Raw genomic sequence first — 18,106 nt, 5'->3', positions numbered from 1 at the left:
TAACCATCAAACTTATCCCTGCTAACATAGGTGTCCCAAAAATCTCTCCATCTGCTGCCTTTCCAAAGATAGAAGCACTCCAGCCCACCCACAAGCACCACTCAGCTACAGATCATGTCCCGATGCTGGCTTTTGATTTTGATTTTACAACTATGAAGCTAAAGAGATGCCATGTGCTCAACAAGCAGGGTGTACATTATGTCATAGTTGGAACATTTTGCCTGCGCTCTGGTCTTCGAGAGACAACCTGGCTATAGAATCATCACAGAATCATAAAATGGCTTGGGTTCATTACAGACAACCAGCATGATTTATCATTTTAAAAGACTGTAGAAATCAGGCAAAGTTTGATCCAATATGAGTCAAAAGCTAAGGTACATTTGCACACAAGAGAGATTCAGAAAACGTTGCCCCAAAGCATCCAGCATCCTTGCAGGGAAACTTTATTCCTGTATGTGGTTTTAAATACCTCCAACAAGAGACCAAATTAAGCCTGAGGAGCATTAAGCCTAAGTAAGTTCTCCATCCCCAAAGACACACGGACAGCTGCTTTGCCTCACATCTCCATTCAGTGTAAAGCCATGGGTGGACTCCATCCTTGTGGGAAAATGCTACCACATCCAGGACCCCTTCGGGTGACCAGTTCTAGCTGGGGGGGAAATGTTAAACAAGGGATTCTCCTGCAGGGATAGGACTGCAAACCCAACTAAAGAGCAGGATGTGCTTTGAAATAGCTTTTTCCTTGTAAGGGGCCATGCCCGTGAGGTCAAGGGATTGTTTACTGATGGGAACAACTACCATCCACAGCACTGAATATATGGCAAGGGATTGCCTGTTTGACCCAAAAAGCCATTTATCTGTATTTCCTGCCGCCATCAGGCTGAAGCAATAAAAGTTCAAAGATATCTTTTGAACTAGGGTAGCAAAGGAGGATTTAAGCATGGGAACAGAAACAGGATGGACAGAGCAGACAAGCCAGGAAACAGCTGCTGCTAGCTGAACATCCAATTACAGATAGTGCCCCTGTGGCAACATTGCCTGCCATCCCAGTTTACTGAAATGGAAGAAGGAGATTTCTGAGAGAGAAGACCTTTATTCTCTTTGTATCAGCCTGGACAATACATTCCACAAATCAGTGCATATATAGTCAGGACTGAGTGTAGGTTCTCAACAAAAATCTAAAAAAAACCCCAAAAACCAAAACCAAAAAAAAAGCAAAAAAATTGTAATCCTGAAACATCGACTAAAAAAATCATGCATACATAAGGGAACAAATTCATCCTTGACATAACTAAAACATGGCTGATAGAATTCTGTGCAGGAAAGAATATGGTCAGGTATTTAGAACAGCTCTGGACCATATATTTGACCATGCTGTTTTTTCTCCACGTTTTTGCAACAAGGAACTGTAGTAGAACTGAAAAAAAGTGTTTATCTTCTGTATGTATGCACATTATATTTACCCACACGTACACATACATAAACAAAATGATTCAGGGAAGACTGTTGTACATCATCACTTACAGTAAAGAGTTAACAATAGACACAGAAATAGCTCCATGCAAGTTTTGGGATGTACACAATAAGAACATTCCCAGAGTCAATTCATTCATTCTTGTCCACAGGCCTTGAGAGACATACACATAGTGTATGAACCACTGGGCAAGACGCAGATGCCTGGGAAGCCAGACAAGGCAGGAGGGTGTTTGGTGGTAGGAAGGGACCATGCTCAGCACTCAGCCCGCTGTCCAAGCCATGCTCAGGGGTCTCCCCCCAGGGCATACAGTGGGACAGCTGCTCGTCAACCCCTGCCCTTCCAATGCATGCACCTCTGCTCACCTCGGTGAAGAAGCCTGCGATCCCTGCCTGGCATGAACCGTGCTCCTCCCCGTATTTCTTCTTGTACTCTGGATGGGAGAAGGGAAGAAAACAAACTGTGGTCATCCCTGGCACAGCACACACTCTCCACCTGAGTCATCTGCCTCACTACACACACAGCCTGGAGAGACACCAGCATGCAGGGCTCTCAGGTTTTATTAGTGGATCTGCCACCAACATGCACCATGCGGCACACTCACCCACATCGGCAGGCAAAGCAAGGGGCCAACTGGAGAGATAGCCTGAGTGCTGCCTAGGGAGATGCTAAACAGGCAGTTTCACAGCAGCACGATAACAGCAGCAGCATCGCCCCAGTAAAGGTGTATCAGAAGAGGCTTCCATCTGTGGCAGACAGATCTGCCAGCTGGAAAGGGGGTAGCAAAAGGTGATACACATGTCTGTGTGTGACTGACCCTGCACTAGGAGGTTTAACCCACAGGCCCATTACTACCTCAGAGAAATAAAGTGATCTTCCCCCACAATGACAGTCACCAAAGCCCCAAGAAACATTTCTGGTGGAGGAGTGTTTCAGGACACCAGTCCCAGGAAGAAGACAGCGAGTGAGGAAAGGGTACTGTGCTTCTACATGATCAAACAACAGTCTCATTTGCTGGATGCTCAGATCTGCTATTTTTCATGGCCACTTGCTCAAAGCTCCCAGTTCATAGGGAACCCACCAGCATCCTATAGGTTTTGTTTCTGTATTTTACGTAGCAATTGTTTGCCCTGTCAAACCTGAGGAAGGTTTTTATCTTTTTGATGAAGAGGAAAAAATTATTTTCAGAAATACATTAAATTCAGGGCAAGGAGAAGGAGAAAAGAGGAAAAAAAGAAAATCACTTTTTGCCCTGCCTTAATTCAAACATTTTCAGCTTAGGAGCATTTGAAACTTAGAGCCGGATCAGAACCTTTGGAGTTTTTTTCCAGAGCATTATTTTCCAATATCTACCATAATATTACCATTTCCTGTGTATTACAATCTTTAAAAAAAAAAAATTTACCATATAATGTGATAATTGTGAAACTTTTTTATATTTCTTATTTTAAAAGCCCCATTAAAACTCACTGCTAAATGATAAAAATTTTAATGAAATAAATTAGCAAATTACCTCCTTGGAATCAAGGAAGTTCCTTCGAGTTGAATTTTATCTCATTGAAGATCAAAAGGAATTAATTATAAGAACTGCTATGTTCTTAGAGAATTTTTTCAAAACACTGTATGTAGACATACATACACACACACCCATTCTCCCTTTGATATTATATATAGTCTCTTCCTAATACCATATGTTCAGATTTTCAGAAATTTGCTGAGGTCATACCAGTTGCACAGGGTGAGGTTCAGTTGGAGAGACCATGCAGAACAGAGACTTGATCCACAAATTACAATCCAAATGCCTAATGCCCTTGGCCAAGGCAGGGTCCTGCCAAAGTAGATGTGTGTCTCAGCAGACCAGGAAGGCCAGAACACAGCTGGGTTTTGGGGCGGGAATGCATGATAACAATTCCACTTAGAATTGAAGCCCATATTTGCCCATAGCTATTCAGAAACTGCTAGGGCTTTGAATAACTAGCTCTCCACATACAGTCTCTCATAGAGCCACGCAGTCCTTGCCTGGGGAAAAAATATTTTTTTATTGATGTGAACATTTTTTTAATTCAGAAAGCCAAGGAGAGGAGCTTTATCCCTCTAGGATTTCCTGAAAAATAATTCTGTGCATGTCCTAAAGGCCCTGCCTTTGCTACAGCAGGATTCCCACTCCTATACAGAAATGCAATGAGGCAGGCCAAGGCCCATTTGGAATTAAATGTGATGAAGAACGTCAAGGATAACAAGAAAGGTTTCTTCAAACACATCAACAACAAAAGGATACTAAGGGAAATGTGAGCCCACTACTGTATGAAAAGAGGGACCCTTGTAACAGAGGTTGCAGAGAAGACTGAAATACCGAATGCCTTCTCAGCTGCCTGTTTGGAAGACTGGGGTGACATTTGCTTTCTTCCATTACTCAAGCCTTTTTTGCTTCAGTCTTCACTACCAAGGACAGTGACATTTTACAAGTGGAAGCGCAGAGTCCCAAACACCTCAGACATCAGGGCTGTTTGGGAATTTAAACCTCTACTGACACAGAGACGAGATCAGGACCACATTTTGGGGGGGATCAAGACAGATGCAGTCCTCCCCAGGGAGCCAGCAGCCCAGTATGGGCAGACACTGGGCTCCTGTATTCCAGCCTAACCCTTTCAGCACAAAATCACTCCTCCTTGTCAGCCCACCTAACTCCCATCTGCAGCAGCATATGCCTGCCTCCACACTCAAGCGGGGTTGCTTTCCACACATGCACCCATGGTCACAGCCAAGAGTAGACATCCATCCTGGACAGTCATGTCTCAGCATCACAGACTTCTGTCTCCTCCCAAGGGCCAGTCTGTCTCTCACAAGCAATGGATAAACCCAAAATGGATGAAAACAAAGATTGCTTCTACCTCCCCTCCACTTCAGTGCATAGTACTGATACCTGTCACTCGTACAGCACAGCCATCCATCCAACAATCCATAAAGTGAAGCAATCAACTAGATGGAAATTGTGCAGTTATTGTATCAGCTCACAGTTTTTGCACACCTGAACAGCAACATTTGCATGAGGTTTAGATTCATTATTTTCCAGGTAGCCCCAGGCAATAAGTACTGTCTGTCATGGATAGATTTTTTTTTTTTCTACACTTCTTTATTGTTCTTTCTTGTCTACTGCAAACTGCTGTGCACCACTGATTACAGAGACTGCAAGCCACTAAACCGCTGCAGCAACAGGTGATAGCAAAGCAGTAAGTTTGGAGGAGGTTGCTGCCTGTGCAACTTTGAAGATGTGCCATGAAGAGAAGAAGATGGTAGTGGTTTGTAGCCAGGATGATCTCAAGTTACAAGAGAAGTGAGGCTGAGGAAGGAGTAATTGGATAAAACAATGCATAAATAAGAGGAATAAGCTTTGATGTGTGGTGGTGTTTAATTCTGAAGGCCAATGCTCGTCAACTTCTCTGAACAAACCTCTTTGCGAGTCTCTAAGACTTTGATGCGATAAGTTAAGCTCCAGAGTGCAATAAAAACCTGTATCTACCATCTTCACAGATGTAAACTATCATTTGCACTGAAAGCTTTTTCACTCCTATCTTAGTGTTTCACTACTCTACGAAGAAACAGTAATAACCTGTCTGACACAGCATTGTGATACTGAATTTCCACCACAAAGCAGGGATGTTTTGATGGTTTCTAGAAAATCAAAAGTGGTTTGGACTCTGTGGGAGAACTTATCCCTTTGGAAGCAAGGCACGTGAGCATGTGCTGTTGCCCTTATTTACTAACCAAAGAGACCATCAGTCTTCCCCACTGCCACCACTAATTCTTACCACAGAGGAGAAGGAAAGCACTCCAGCTCTCCCCATTAGCTGGACTGTCTCTCACAGTACACACAGTTACCCTTCTTTGCAAACTGAATGCATTGGGGGAATGAAGAGGCAGCTTCCTTTTTTGGAAAGCCATTAAAACTATGGGAAAAATAACAAATTGAAAGCATTGACTAGAAAACTGTGGCTCCATATGTCAGCTACACCACAAATGACATCCAGCTCATCTAAACCAGATTAGTTCCTACTGAGAGAGATTGCATTTAACTATTAGGCATGCTGTTGATCTCATTTTTTTCTAAATTGCTTCCAGACTTCTGTCAATCCTTTCAGGGAAGCCAGACAAGAATAAGATGGACTGAGACTACTATGCTGTTGCACCACTACCATCTAGTTAGATAATTTCCATTTTCTCCATGGATGGAGACTGATACGCACCCAGCTGGCCTGTACCCTCTGCCAGTTCAGGCTTATTGCCTTAGTGGCACTAACAACAGGGTTTCTGGAAGTGAGCATGCTACAGTCTACACCTATTTGCACATGGCAAGACACTGGAATCTCATCAAGCAAAGGCACGTGTCCCAGTGCAGGGTTTGCAGCCACGGGTCTGGTAGCCTCCCAGTAATGGCTGCAGAGGCTCTCAGTGTAGAAGCACTTCAAACTTGATGCTTTGGGCTGTTCCTTAGTGTTAGTGGAGGAAAATTTCTTCTGCTCCTTCCAGGAAATGAAGGAAAAAAGTTACAAGGATGACCGCAAACTTATTTCACAGCAAATCTTAAACAATGAACTGTGTGACATACCACAGTTATCTCTCTCTTTGAGCTTGTTTTATAGAAATTTAAAGATTCAGGAGGAAACAAATACAGACAACCCTCATGACACTGTGATTTCATGTCTGATGGGGTGAAGGAGGTGGGTGGAAATCACTCCCAAACTTTCAATTTTCACTTTAGCATGCAGTGAAATTAAGCCAGCATCTTACTGCACCAACCCTGCCAACTTTCCACTGGCTGCTCTGCACATACTAGGCCTACACATTTCTATTTTCTAGCAATTCCTGGCAAATATCCTGTCTGATTAACAGTAGTTTTACTCCAAAGACATGACGCACAGATAAACACAAGCCATTTGTCTCTTCCAGAAACCACTTCCCTGTCACGGCTCCAGGAAAGACAAGTTTAAGGCAGTGCAGGAGCAGTGACACAGGTTTGGAGGGAGCCCCAGCAGCATCCTCATGTGTGTATATGAACCATAAAGTTAATATTGGATGATTTGCAGTGTATGACCTCAGCATGAGGCCTTATCCTGATTTTGCTGACAGTAACAAGGAGGGCAGGGGGACAGGGAAGTACAAATACAGTAGGACGGTGCTCACAACAGAAAGGCTTATAAAGCTTATTTGTACTCTGCTGCCCAGCAGTTGGCATGGTTGGGCGAAGACCCTCAAAACTTCTCATATATCACATAATGACCAATTTCAGGGGTGGGAAATGCTCAATGCACAAGTGCATGCCATCTTTAAAAGGTGTGTGGGTTTGCAATGTCAGATCCCCAGGCAAAGCCCAGAGGGAGGTAAGGAGCCACCTCAGAAGAAAGAGTGGGTATGAAGAGGACAGAGTTCTGTCACAGAGCTGGCTTCACAGACCACCCAGCTAGGACATGGTGACTCGTCAGCAGCAGAGAAACTTTCCAGGACATCCTCTGCCTTATCCTTCTCCCACATATTAATGTCAGCAGCAAGCGTGCTGCTGGCTGTTGCCAACTTTGGACAGGAGGGCAAACGGATAAAAGCAAATAAGTAAATAAAATCAGAGGTCTTGTCCACAAGAAGAACATCTTGTCCTTCAAACACCCATGCTTCCTCAAGCTGCTACAATCAGGAAGTGAAAGATGATGTCCAGGACAGAAAGGAGAAAGCAAGCGGGTGCTTTCCCCAAAATGTTTCTCTCAAGGACAAGAAATCTTACGAGATAGCCTATCTTCTACCTAACAATACACTCATTCATCTAGTTTTGTTAATTGCTCTTGGCCAAGAAGACACTGCCTCCTGAAGTCTTTAAAAAAGGAAACACAATACAAGAGTCTCACATGCACCAGAGAGGGGGAAATTAAAACGCTGCCACATGGGATTTGCAGCAGAACAAAGAGGCGCAGCCATGGTTCAGAGTTGAAGCCCTCCCTCTGCATCTGTCTCACACCCAGACCTTTGGAGGATCCAAACAGGGACCTTATAGCACCCAAAACACAGCAGCGATTTAGTATAAACTGTTGCAGAAGTACCCCAAAGTGAGCAAAGCAAGCCTTCCCCCTGCCCCGTCTTCTAATCCCCTGACAAATCACAGTGCAAAAATTAAAGTGTTTCTATATGATAGGCAAATTGGTTCATGATTGCAATGTAATTCAGAATTTTTACTCTGTGCCACAGTGAAGCATTAGAGGCCAAGCTCAGATCAGTATCTTCTCATTATTTACGTTAGGAGAGAGCTGCTGCCTCAAAAACACAGTTCAGAAACTTATTATTCCTCCAATAAAGTGCAACCATGCACTTTACCACTCACAGGGTCCGTTCAGTCATTGTGCTACTCTCCCAACTTCATCCAAAATCCAACTGCCACTGGGCAGCCACACATTACCAAAAAAAAAAAAAAGAAAAATATCAATAGTAGTGAGTTACTGTAGCAGTTAGTGTAGCAAGGAAGATAAGCCCCACTCCCGGCCCCACAATCCTTACCTTCATAGCAGGGCAAGAGTTGTCTCCCATTGGACTGTAAGTTGGGAGGAATGATGTTGCAGAAGCCATGGGGCAAGATGTACTCTGTCTCATAGTAGATGTTTTTCCAGCGGTGTGCACATGCCTGAATAGATCATATCACATGGGTTATTAGCCCACAGTCATAGGAGAGCCCTCTGACCAAGGCAGAGCACGCATGAACAGGACCACTGAGCACCACCTCTGCCCCATAACCCCCTTGTGTTCTCCTTACATCCCACTCTTTCTACATAAAGTATCTTCTGACTGTTCTCTTCTGCAGTTCATGACTCTACCTGACCTGGCAGCTCAGATCTCAGTATTCACATGTGCATGACGAGGAAAACAAGACAGCTCAGAGTATATCAGAGCTCATGCTGGAGATTCCAGGATCTCTTACTGTGCATGAATCCTCACAGACAGCAAAGCTTTTCTACCTAAAGATGCACTAACAGAACATAGTCAAGCCACATAAAAGTGAAAAACAGGAATAAAGACATTGAGAATACTTAGAAAGTTACTAAGACCATATTAGAAACTTATCCCACCAGAGGATGCATGTGTGAGTCAAAGTTTTTTTTCTAGCAGGAAAGGCAGCTCTGTTTCTGGTGACAGATGTGCTGAGCCTTGCTTACTGGTAATGAATTTAAGTGAAAATGCCAGAGATTTTGCAGCAACAAGTGTGGCAACATTAACCAAGGTGCAGATGAGTTGCACAGGTTGAAGTGCCTTTCCCTTCACAGTGAAGAATGAAACCATCCTGAAAAACCTCAGGACTCATCAGCACACTTGCTCAGTACAACTGCCATGCACAGGCACACATGCAAGCAATGTAGAGCCTGGTTCACAACTTCCCACAACTCATTTGCTCCAAAAGTTAACACTGCACTGCTGCCAGACAAACCACAAGTTGCCTTGTGCTCAGGGTTAACTTGGAATAAAAGGAAAGAAAATGTAAAACAGCAAGGGCTTTGAACTTGAGCACATGCCAGGCCATATCTCCAGCTGGTATAAGTCTACTCTGAAGTCAGTGTAGATGTGTCCATTTATATCATTCAAGGCCTGGCCCCATGCAAACAGAGCAGCCTCTATGCTACAAATCATCTCCTCCACATACTTTCAACTTTTCCTCAAAGCTTTGTATCAGTCCCCTTCACGAACCGCATATTTGACTGCATCCCCCCCAAATGAGATACCCTCAGTCTTCCATCCCTGTGTGCTACCCCACCTTTCTGCCTCAGCACCTCAATGTTGTTAAAAATTATATCCATCCATAATGCAGGCACAATTGTGTCACCTCTCCAGTAAAGGATGTGAGAAGTGTATCAACCACTGGGAAGCTCAAATCCAGCCACCACCAGAGAGAGGCCCCTTATCTCCAAAAACACATAAACAGGTAATACTACTCCCACAGAGCAAAATCAGTTGTGCAAAAGCCTGTTCTGTATTAGCTGTGCTACACTTGGAGTTTGATATTTTTTGCTTTCCTAACTTCCAGTGCTCAAGGAGAAGCACATACCTCCTTAAGATCACAGAGGGACAGTCTGATGCTTTTCTATTTAGTCTGTCACACAAACACAAAACTCTGATTTAGTAACATCCTGGCACAATATGGGCTCAAACACAATCCACATTTTACCAAACACTAGCTAAAGCCCCCTGGAACACTCCTCACCTTCCCTACTGCCCCTTTCCGCTAAAGCTGGTACTCTTATCAGGCAATTGGGGAAGGCTGATAAGAGAAAAATTTAGGCCACTAACCAGTTTCAAAGCAAAAGCAACAACTTCTTTATACAATCTACAGTTAAGTTGTGGAACTAGTTAATCTAACACAGGACCTCAAGAGCATGAATATTTCACACAGGCGAGTACACTTACTTATGCAAAAAAAAAAAAAAAAGTCATCCAGGGCTATTGACCACAAAGATATTAGTCTGACTTAAAGGAATTCCCAGAAGAAATGCAGTAAATAGAGTTGTAATGCCTTACAATAGACTGCACACACTCCTAACTAAAGAGACTCACTCACGTTAGCTAGTAATTTTGTTAAAAAACTAAAAATTTGGCAAATATGTCTAGGAACGCACATTTAGACATGTTTTCTCAGAACACTAGTTTCTCAAAGGGGCTTCAAAGAAAAGTTACATTTTAAAGAAATACTGATCCTTAAAATTATAAGAGCACATGTACTAAAAGCCATCTGCTCATGGGAAAGTCACAAATCTTTTTTATTAAAAAGTTATCCCAAAACAGAATAACAATGACCTGAAAAAGCCAGGTAATTTCCATCCAAAAAGGAATCTGCATGCATTCATTCCAGGCATGCAGATGTGCACAGATATATAATTAGCAGTTGAAGAGTCAGTGCTTTGGTTATAAATATCAATGAGAATTATATATTTAAATATCCTCAAGCATCTGGACATGATCTACTTGGTGAGGGACAGCATAATCTTGTCAGAAGGCTGCGTTAGGGCTGCTTTAAATCAGTGCCACTTGTGGAGACATTTTACTAGCTTAATCTGCACTGACACAAGCACACCCCCAGTTGCATATTTTACTTTAGCTACATTTCACTTTTTACCTCCTTTATGTGTGAAGATTCTATCCCTTCAGCCCCAGTTTAGGGCCTCACAGCCTGCCCATGTCTCTCACCCTTGTAGCCTCCACTCAGCCAGCCAGCAAACAGCCCCATTCTTGGTGGTTGCCCAGCTTTTTGCCCTACCAGCACTCGCTTAATTTTCTGCTTCTGTCTGGGGAAATGATCCCCAAGCATCAGCTGCAACCTGTTTCCCTTTGAACCAAAATACACAAAACCATTATTCTTAAGATATAATATTGACAAAAATGTTTCAGCCTAAAAATGTTTGCCTAAAAAAGAGTATGAGCTACCTTCTAAAAATGGATTAGGATGACTTTGTCTAGTTCAGTCTGATGACTGGACAATGAAGAGGATGCTGTGTTTTGAGGTAGCGTTATCCTCAGTGCAAGTTACTCCTCAGTTGTTACATAGGACTGAGCACACATATACCTCAGGATAACCCTTGAAAATATGAATAGCTTACACTATCCATGAACGCCTTAATTTTGCGCTCTGCAGTACATGTTTATAGAGTATGTTATTTATATCTTTTTCTCCCCTCCTCCTCTAGTCCTGACCACACTTAAGAAATCCAAGAAAAGTAAAGCTAGCCCCTATAACACTGGCAAGCTGTATACCAAAAGAGATGATGGGATAAAATATCACAGTACTGTCACATAAAGGTATTAAAGCCACCTGCTCCCTTCACAGGGAAGTTGGTGTGCAAGCATTTGGGGCATAACCATTTGGACTGTAAGCACATATTAAAAAAAATACCTTTGTGGGAAGCAGCTTTGTCCTCTGGCCTTACACAGGTGGTTGGCACAGTAATCACTGTACAAGATCTTTCTCACTAGCAGCTTTTTGATAGTTTGATGCCATGTACCAGGGCAGTCCCCTGTCTCGCTAGAAAGATGGGGCCAACTGAAAGTTTTCTACTCACAAAGAGCAGTGTCTAGAATTAGACTGTTGTCAGGATTACTCTGATAATAGGAAATTAATATAAATAAATAAAAAATACAGCCACAAAGACTCATTTTACATTTTTCCTTGTAAGTTCTGACATGTAATACATATGTTCAAGGAAAATAAGCATATTCCCTACATAAACACAGGCAAACTACAAAAAGAACAAACTAGTAGGTACCTCCCAGACAAAGTTCCATTTATTCGGCTCAAAGATATAATCTCTCAGGTTTAGGAAGAAGCCCTTGGGTGACACAAGTCAAGTGTGATGGCTTGGAATCTTCCCTCTATAAACTGCATTTTTGGGCTGGGGGCTCACTTTCCCTTCTGCTTGAAGGAAGAGACTACAGAATCTGCTGCCTCTTACTCTGGACTCAGTCAGTCACTGCCAAACACATTAATCCTGACATGCTTACCATTACAATCAGACAGCAGCAACAGTTTTAACAGATCAAAGAAAAGCATGGACTTACCAGCACACTTCCACCAGCCTTCGGTTGTCTAGCCAGGCTCACACCCATCCATTCATCATCTCTGTCTTCTTTACAGGTCTTTCCACAGGGTGTGCCCCGAGAATTGCCTACAGAAAGACAGTAAAGGCAGCAAAGCAAGGAGGCATGAGTTTTAAATACCCACCAAAGAATCCTGACAAGTAATGAGATTGCCCTTTAAACATCCGATGGCGCTTTACTTTCCTCCTGATTATTAGTTCTTGAATGCATTAATCAGGACAATGCTCTCACTCCTGATAGGCACCACACACATACATAGTTGACAGACCCTGTCCCCAACAGCCAGCAGCTATTACAGCATGTCCACAGCTCTACTTGAATAAACCACCAAATGATCAAGTAAATGGGAGAGACATCAGATTCCCTCCAGAATGCAATTAAAGCAAAAATTACTCTTGCAAATGAGATAGGGAGCACTTAAAAAAAAAAGAGGACGAAATCTTTAGTCCTGTCAGGCAGCATTCACAAATCCATGATAATTTACATTACAGTAGCAGGACAAATCACTTAGCCAAAACGCTGTTTTAACACATGTAAACTTCATGAACAGAAATTCTACTTGACTCGGTATAAGTATGAAAAGATGAACAATACTAACATCACTTTTTTTATAGGCAGAGAAAGCAACATGTCACCAAGAAAATCAAACTATTAAAAGGCTTCAATCTGCACCATCATTATCCAGCATGAGATTTTAAATTAGAATTTTACTTTAGGACTCCACCTTCCTCTGACTCAGACAGCACGCTGGAGAAACTGAAGTCAATCCTGACCAAGTGCAATAGCGTACATCTCTTACTGAGAGCATTTCATCACAAAGAGCAAACTCCAGGAATGATTTGCTGCATTATGGGGGAACACACTGCAAAGTTACACTGAAGCAGGTGAAGAAAAGACAGCAGCTTAGTGTAAGCAGGGAAAAATCCACCTTTACCTAGTTACTTGTTGGAAAGAGCGAGCAAGGCCACTGGGAGGACACCAGCATGAGGTGGGATGTTATTTTGTAATGCTGAAGAGAATAAGACACTTTTGCTACCATTGCTCAAAATCCATCAGAAAGGCTGATGACTCCTTGTTAGTGTTTTGGGGCCAATTTGAAGCTGGCAGAAGCATTGCTAGCCATATGGGTTGGATTTTTTTTGGTTCCTTCCATCTGTCCCAAAGCATCATAACTACCTACCTCGTCCCATATCCAGTTCTGTGCATCTTCTGTCAGGATTGGTATGGACTCGACATTTAAACACTGCTCCTGGGGACTGAACAGAGGTGCTGTATTTAGATTCTGCCTTCGGAGCACCAACCAAGACCCTGGAAACCAAAAGCAAAGTAACAAGTGATTAACTTCAGGAGAAAATTAAAAAAAATGAACAAACACACCACCAAGGCTCCCATTGCCAGAGCTTCCTCAGCAAAAGCACTTTTCTCAGCAACCTCGTAAAATGATGATACTGACTCACAAATTGAAAACACCACACACAATAAAGGCATTTTTCCACAGTGAAGGCATAAATACTTTATCAAGTTAAATTTCTATTAAGATTGTAACACATTTAAAGTTACACACCCTCACCACACACACACCCAAAGCATTTTGGAAATCAACAGGATGGACAGCTGCATCCATTTTTCCTCAGTTTTAGCTACATCCCTGTCAACCCAGAGCTGATACACACACCTACAAGAGGACAAAATCTGAACCTTCATGCTTGCGAGCCAGCCCAAGATTTGTAAGTGTGTTTAGGAAGTGGAAGCACAAACAGCAGTATAAGCAAATCTCTTCCACAATGCATTGCTATCAGCCAACTTTATCCTTGAGGCTGTGAAGACTTTACTTGGACTATTTATCCCACATGAGACCTACTGTTTCTGAGAAGCACCAATGCCCAGTTCTGATCACAGGGTTACTCTTGACAGATGATGAGCACCTTTTAATTACTTGTGTTAGGATCCAGTTAAATTGTTTAGCAAGCTGGCATCTACCTGCTCATGCCCTAAGGGATGCCTTTTCAGAAGGATTACAGGGGGAGCACAAGTATTAAGTGAGTCCTTTCACTGCCTCCTCATTAAAGGGACAATCTTTCTCAACTAGCTATGAGTCCAGATCTAGGCACATGAGGATGAGGATGGAGGTTAAGCAGGAGGAAGGCAGATCAAGGGAGGGCAGTGGGGACCACCAGGTAGTTAAGTAACAGTTCTGTAATGCTCTTGCTATGTCAGGCATGACAGAGCTTCTGCATGTAAAAAAATCCTCACTGAAGTTAAGCCCAGGGCAGAACTAAGGGCAACCATCTCTGAAAGGCTGAGGCTCCAGCACTCCTGTGCGGACCCAGCCTGGTACTTGGGAGGCAGCAGCTGACCAAGGAAACACTGCTCTTGGTTTAGCCACTAAAGGGATAAAGAGCTACTGATGCAAAGTCAGTCTGTATACACAACTTTCCCATGGCACAGATGGACAGCCCAGCACCAGTCCCAAAGTGGATGCTTTCCCTGTTTTAAACAACTTTTCCTTCATCCTCTAAAGTTACATCCACAATCACCACCCATCATCACCATCCCAGTAAACACAGGAAGACCCAAGACACAACGTGTGCATGTGTCCAGGGTCAACCTGAGTCATCTGGAAGAGCTTCTCCCGCATCAGAGCCTCATCTATACCCAACAACAGTACGTCTCCACTCCTGACACACTCCCCTGGACATAGGATACAACAAAACTACCCTGTGGCCCTTGATGCGTTTACAAAAAGAAGCGAAACCCCTGCATTAAGTGACCATTTTCTCTGAAGTTTCTTGGGCTAGGCTGTATCATTTGGAGAATTCTGATGGGGTTGCAGTCTTGCACTCTACAATGCACATTATGTTTTCACAAGTGAGAAGAATTAATGTCCAAAATACTTAAATTGCTAAAACCTACAAAACCGGCACACATTGGGCAGCAAGTGAAAAGGAGTTTGAAATAACAGCTCCACATGGAAATCCCACTAGGCAGGCTGCAGGCACAAAATCAAATGCCAGTCATCTCATTTACACAGGCAATGAATGCTTATCATTCACTTATTGACATTCATGAGGTCTAACAAAAATAAATATTACTAGCTTAAATAGTTACAGGTTCAAATTACAAGTGGCAAGAAACTGTTTCTACGACCTGTTATAACAATCAGATAATGTAGGCCACACTGATCTCCAGCTTACAAGAAGCTTTGCTCTAACCTAAGAAAAGTAAATACAATTCAGCAACTAGTGCACAAAAAACTTTGCGTTGTAGCATAAAAGATAGAGATGATGGAGTCTAAATTACAAAGATTTTTCAGCTTTCTTTAAAAAGCCAAATGGGAAAATTTAATAATCAATGATTTGAGTAGGCTACTGGCTCAGATAATATTGCTGTCTTGAGCAAATACACCTTTCAAAAAGAAAATGTCTGTTGACATTTCTTCACGTGGACTGAGAAGAAGGAAGCAGAGAGTGACACGTGCCAAAAGCAAATCTCTTTCAGATTCTCCTGAATATTCATTCATTCAAATTTGATATTTTACCTACATCCCACACTATGTCATCTTAGGATCTTGTCTCATTCTTTCACTCTTGCACCTATAACCCAGCAGTTAAAACCTTTGCAGATCTCCTGTTCCATCTGGCATGATCTATGCTCATCCATGTCCTGAGATGGTTACCTTCAGGGAAATGGGAGGTTTTTTTGTTGATTCACATGCTTTTTGGTTGGTATTTGTCACATACCAATTATTTCAATTTTATTCAAAGGTTTGAGACCGGAATATTTCGTTTGCCAGCATAAAGACTTGCTTACTCTTTCACTAGTTTGTAATGGCTTAACTGTTGTAAGAAAGTCACCTATTTAACTGTCATGAGACTTTCAGCAGGCCTGGATAGAAGACTCATTTCCATCTAAATATTTTGGGACTCCTTGAGCAAAACAAACACCTGTTTTGTATCTCCTCTATACATTTAAAACACTTGTGAAACCTTTTGTGATTTCTATGAAACAATGCTACAATCAGAGAAAGTGTTTTTCGTCTAGTACCATATCAACTCAGAAAATCATTTAAAAAAAAATCTTAGTGTCTAATACAGTCTTCTCACATTTAAGTGTTGTGGAGTCTTGCCTGGCACAAACACAGAAGATATAAATACAGCTAGCAGAAGTACAACCTTCCAACATCACTCTTGTTTAAGTAGTTCTGGTTTAAAATAGCCTGATTTTTGTGGTATAGATCTCCAGTGCTGCTATACGACTACTTGTGCTGTCAGCAAGCAAGTACCAGCAGTTCTCCAGCCTTTTGCCAAAAGGTTTACTAAGCGGATAATACTCTCTGCACAGATTATAAATGACTGCTGGTTCTCACCACAACCATACTATTCTGTGGGAAGCCCCTAGAATATTTTTGAGTATCTGCCTGAAGATACCTTGAAGAAGAAATCCCCTCAAGAGAGAGATTTCTTCCTATGGAAGACAACTGAGGGCAGAAGGAGTAGAGTTCAGGGCCTTTTTAGAGTCACTTTTGCTTGAGGTGCAAAACAAATCTGTAAGCAACAGCCTCATCCCACTGGCTCTGTGAAAAAAATATTGGTGTCTAAATCAAAATAAGGAGTAGCAGGCAGAAAGGCCACTTAACCCTCTCTTCTTGCATTCATACTCACATAAGGAAGTCAAAACACTTTCATCTGTACTGAGACAACAACACAGCTGCATGGCCAGAAACCATTCCACTGCAGGAGTCACAGCTGCCAATATTAATGGATGACAAGAAGCTTTCTTGGCCAAAGGGAAATTCACACCTTCGTAAAATTACTTCCTGTAGAACATTAACAATCACTTCACTGGTGATTGACCCTCGGGACATACAGATTTGGAAAATAAGTGCTGCATTTAACAGAAGGAACAGGGAGAAAAAGTGCAGAGCTGACTAAATGGCTGGAGAGATGCCATGTACACTAAGCATCAGCCTGCAGCATGTCAGCAGCGATTAGGCAATCACAACTCAAGGACTGTAGGTACCTCACCTCACTGCAATGTTAAGTGGCAGGGAAAAGAAGTCTTTAAATATCCTTGCATACCAGAGCTGATTTCAAAAGCAGTACCAGAGGAGGGTGCACTACCATCATATCCCAGTTGAGCTTCTTCCCTTTAGAAAGATCTCTGTTACTTGCAATAAAAACCCCAGGTACTTGGGGTACACTGAGGATGAAACCTCAGTGTTGCATCCATTACATGCAGAGCAAGAAGCAGTAGGGCTGGATGACCTGTGACCAAAGACAGCAAGTTCAGATTCCCCAAAATGCCATGGTAACACCTACAGCATCACTGCTTAGATTATGCAACACAACACCCAGCCACCACAGGGTCGGTCTGTCCCAGCCTTTGTTCTGGTTGCACACAAGTACATGACACACTAAAAAAAACACATCCATCAGCCTGAGATGCAGAACAGCCTTCATTATTTCAGCAGCAGCGCAATCCAGTGAAGAGCAGGACTGAGGGAATGATGCAACAGCACAGAAAACAGACTCATTCCATATTGTAAAATACAGCAGGACACCATGCAATTAAACTGACTCCATTACTTTTTCAAGCCAGATCATTTTGCCAGGAAAGATAAAGTGGTCACCCTGGACTTGCTAGGGATTTGAGGGTGGCAGCAAGAAGCGGGAATAAAGAGCGGAAAGGAGAGAAAATAAAGTAACGCTTTAAAAAAGAACAATCAAAGATTTCACATTATTAACAGTTTTTACTGGGGAAAAAATTGACATTTGTTTCTTTTTAAACTGTCTGGGGTCATTTTTTGGTCATTTTTTGAGTCTTTAGTCGTAGTTTCAAAATTACATCCAGAGAACAGAAGCACTTCAGCTTGTCTCTGCTCCAAATGCAAGTAGCCACCTGGTTCCTCACTCGGCTGAAAATAGCAATGATAGGTAACTGAGTAAACTTGTCAAGATTTACAGCCATAAAAGCCATTTAAGGAAGGAAAAGCAGACATCATCAGAAATACATCAGCAA

The 18,106-nt window shown here is 42.5% G+C and overlaps 1 protein-coding gene across 3 annotated transcripts in view; it reads right to left on the bottom strand.

Moving 5' to 3' along the window:
- Nucleotides 1–18,106, bottom strand: part of ITGA9 (integrin subunit alpha 9) — a 223,113-nt gene that overhangs the window by 200,463 nt on the left and 4,544 nt on the right. For all 3 annotated transcript variants that reach the window (XM_051798702.1, XM_051798703.1, XM_051798704.1), the window contains exons 2-5: nt 13,269–13,396; nt 12,050–12,156; nt 8,012–8,135; nt 1,840–1,907 (exon numbers count right to left, since the gene is read on the bottom strand). In XM_051798702.1, coding sequence (XP_051654662.1) covers nt 1,840–1,907; nt 8,012–8,135; nt 12,050–12,156; nt 13,269–13,396 — 427 coding nt within the window. The remainder of the gene's footprint in view (nt 1–1,839; nt 1,908–8,011; nt 8,136–12,049; nt 12,157–13,268; nt 13,397–18,106) is intronic.

Source organism: Manacus candei, unplaced genomic scaffold, assembly GCF_025592945.1.
Source record: "Manacus candei isolate 608988 ecotype Guabito, Panama unplaced genomic scaffold, ASM2559294v1 h1tg000049l, whole genome shotgun sequence".
In the NCBI taxonomy this organism is placed as follows: domain Eukaryota; kingdom Metazoa; phylum Chordata; class Aves; order Passeriformes; family Pipridae; genus Manacus; species Manacus candei.
Note: the sequence above shows the minus strand (reverse complement) of the source record. Positions and strands in the feature narration are given on the sequence as shown.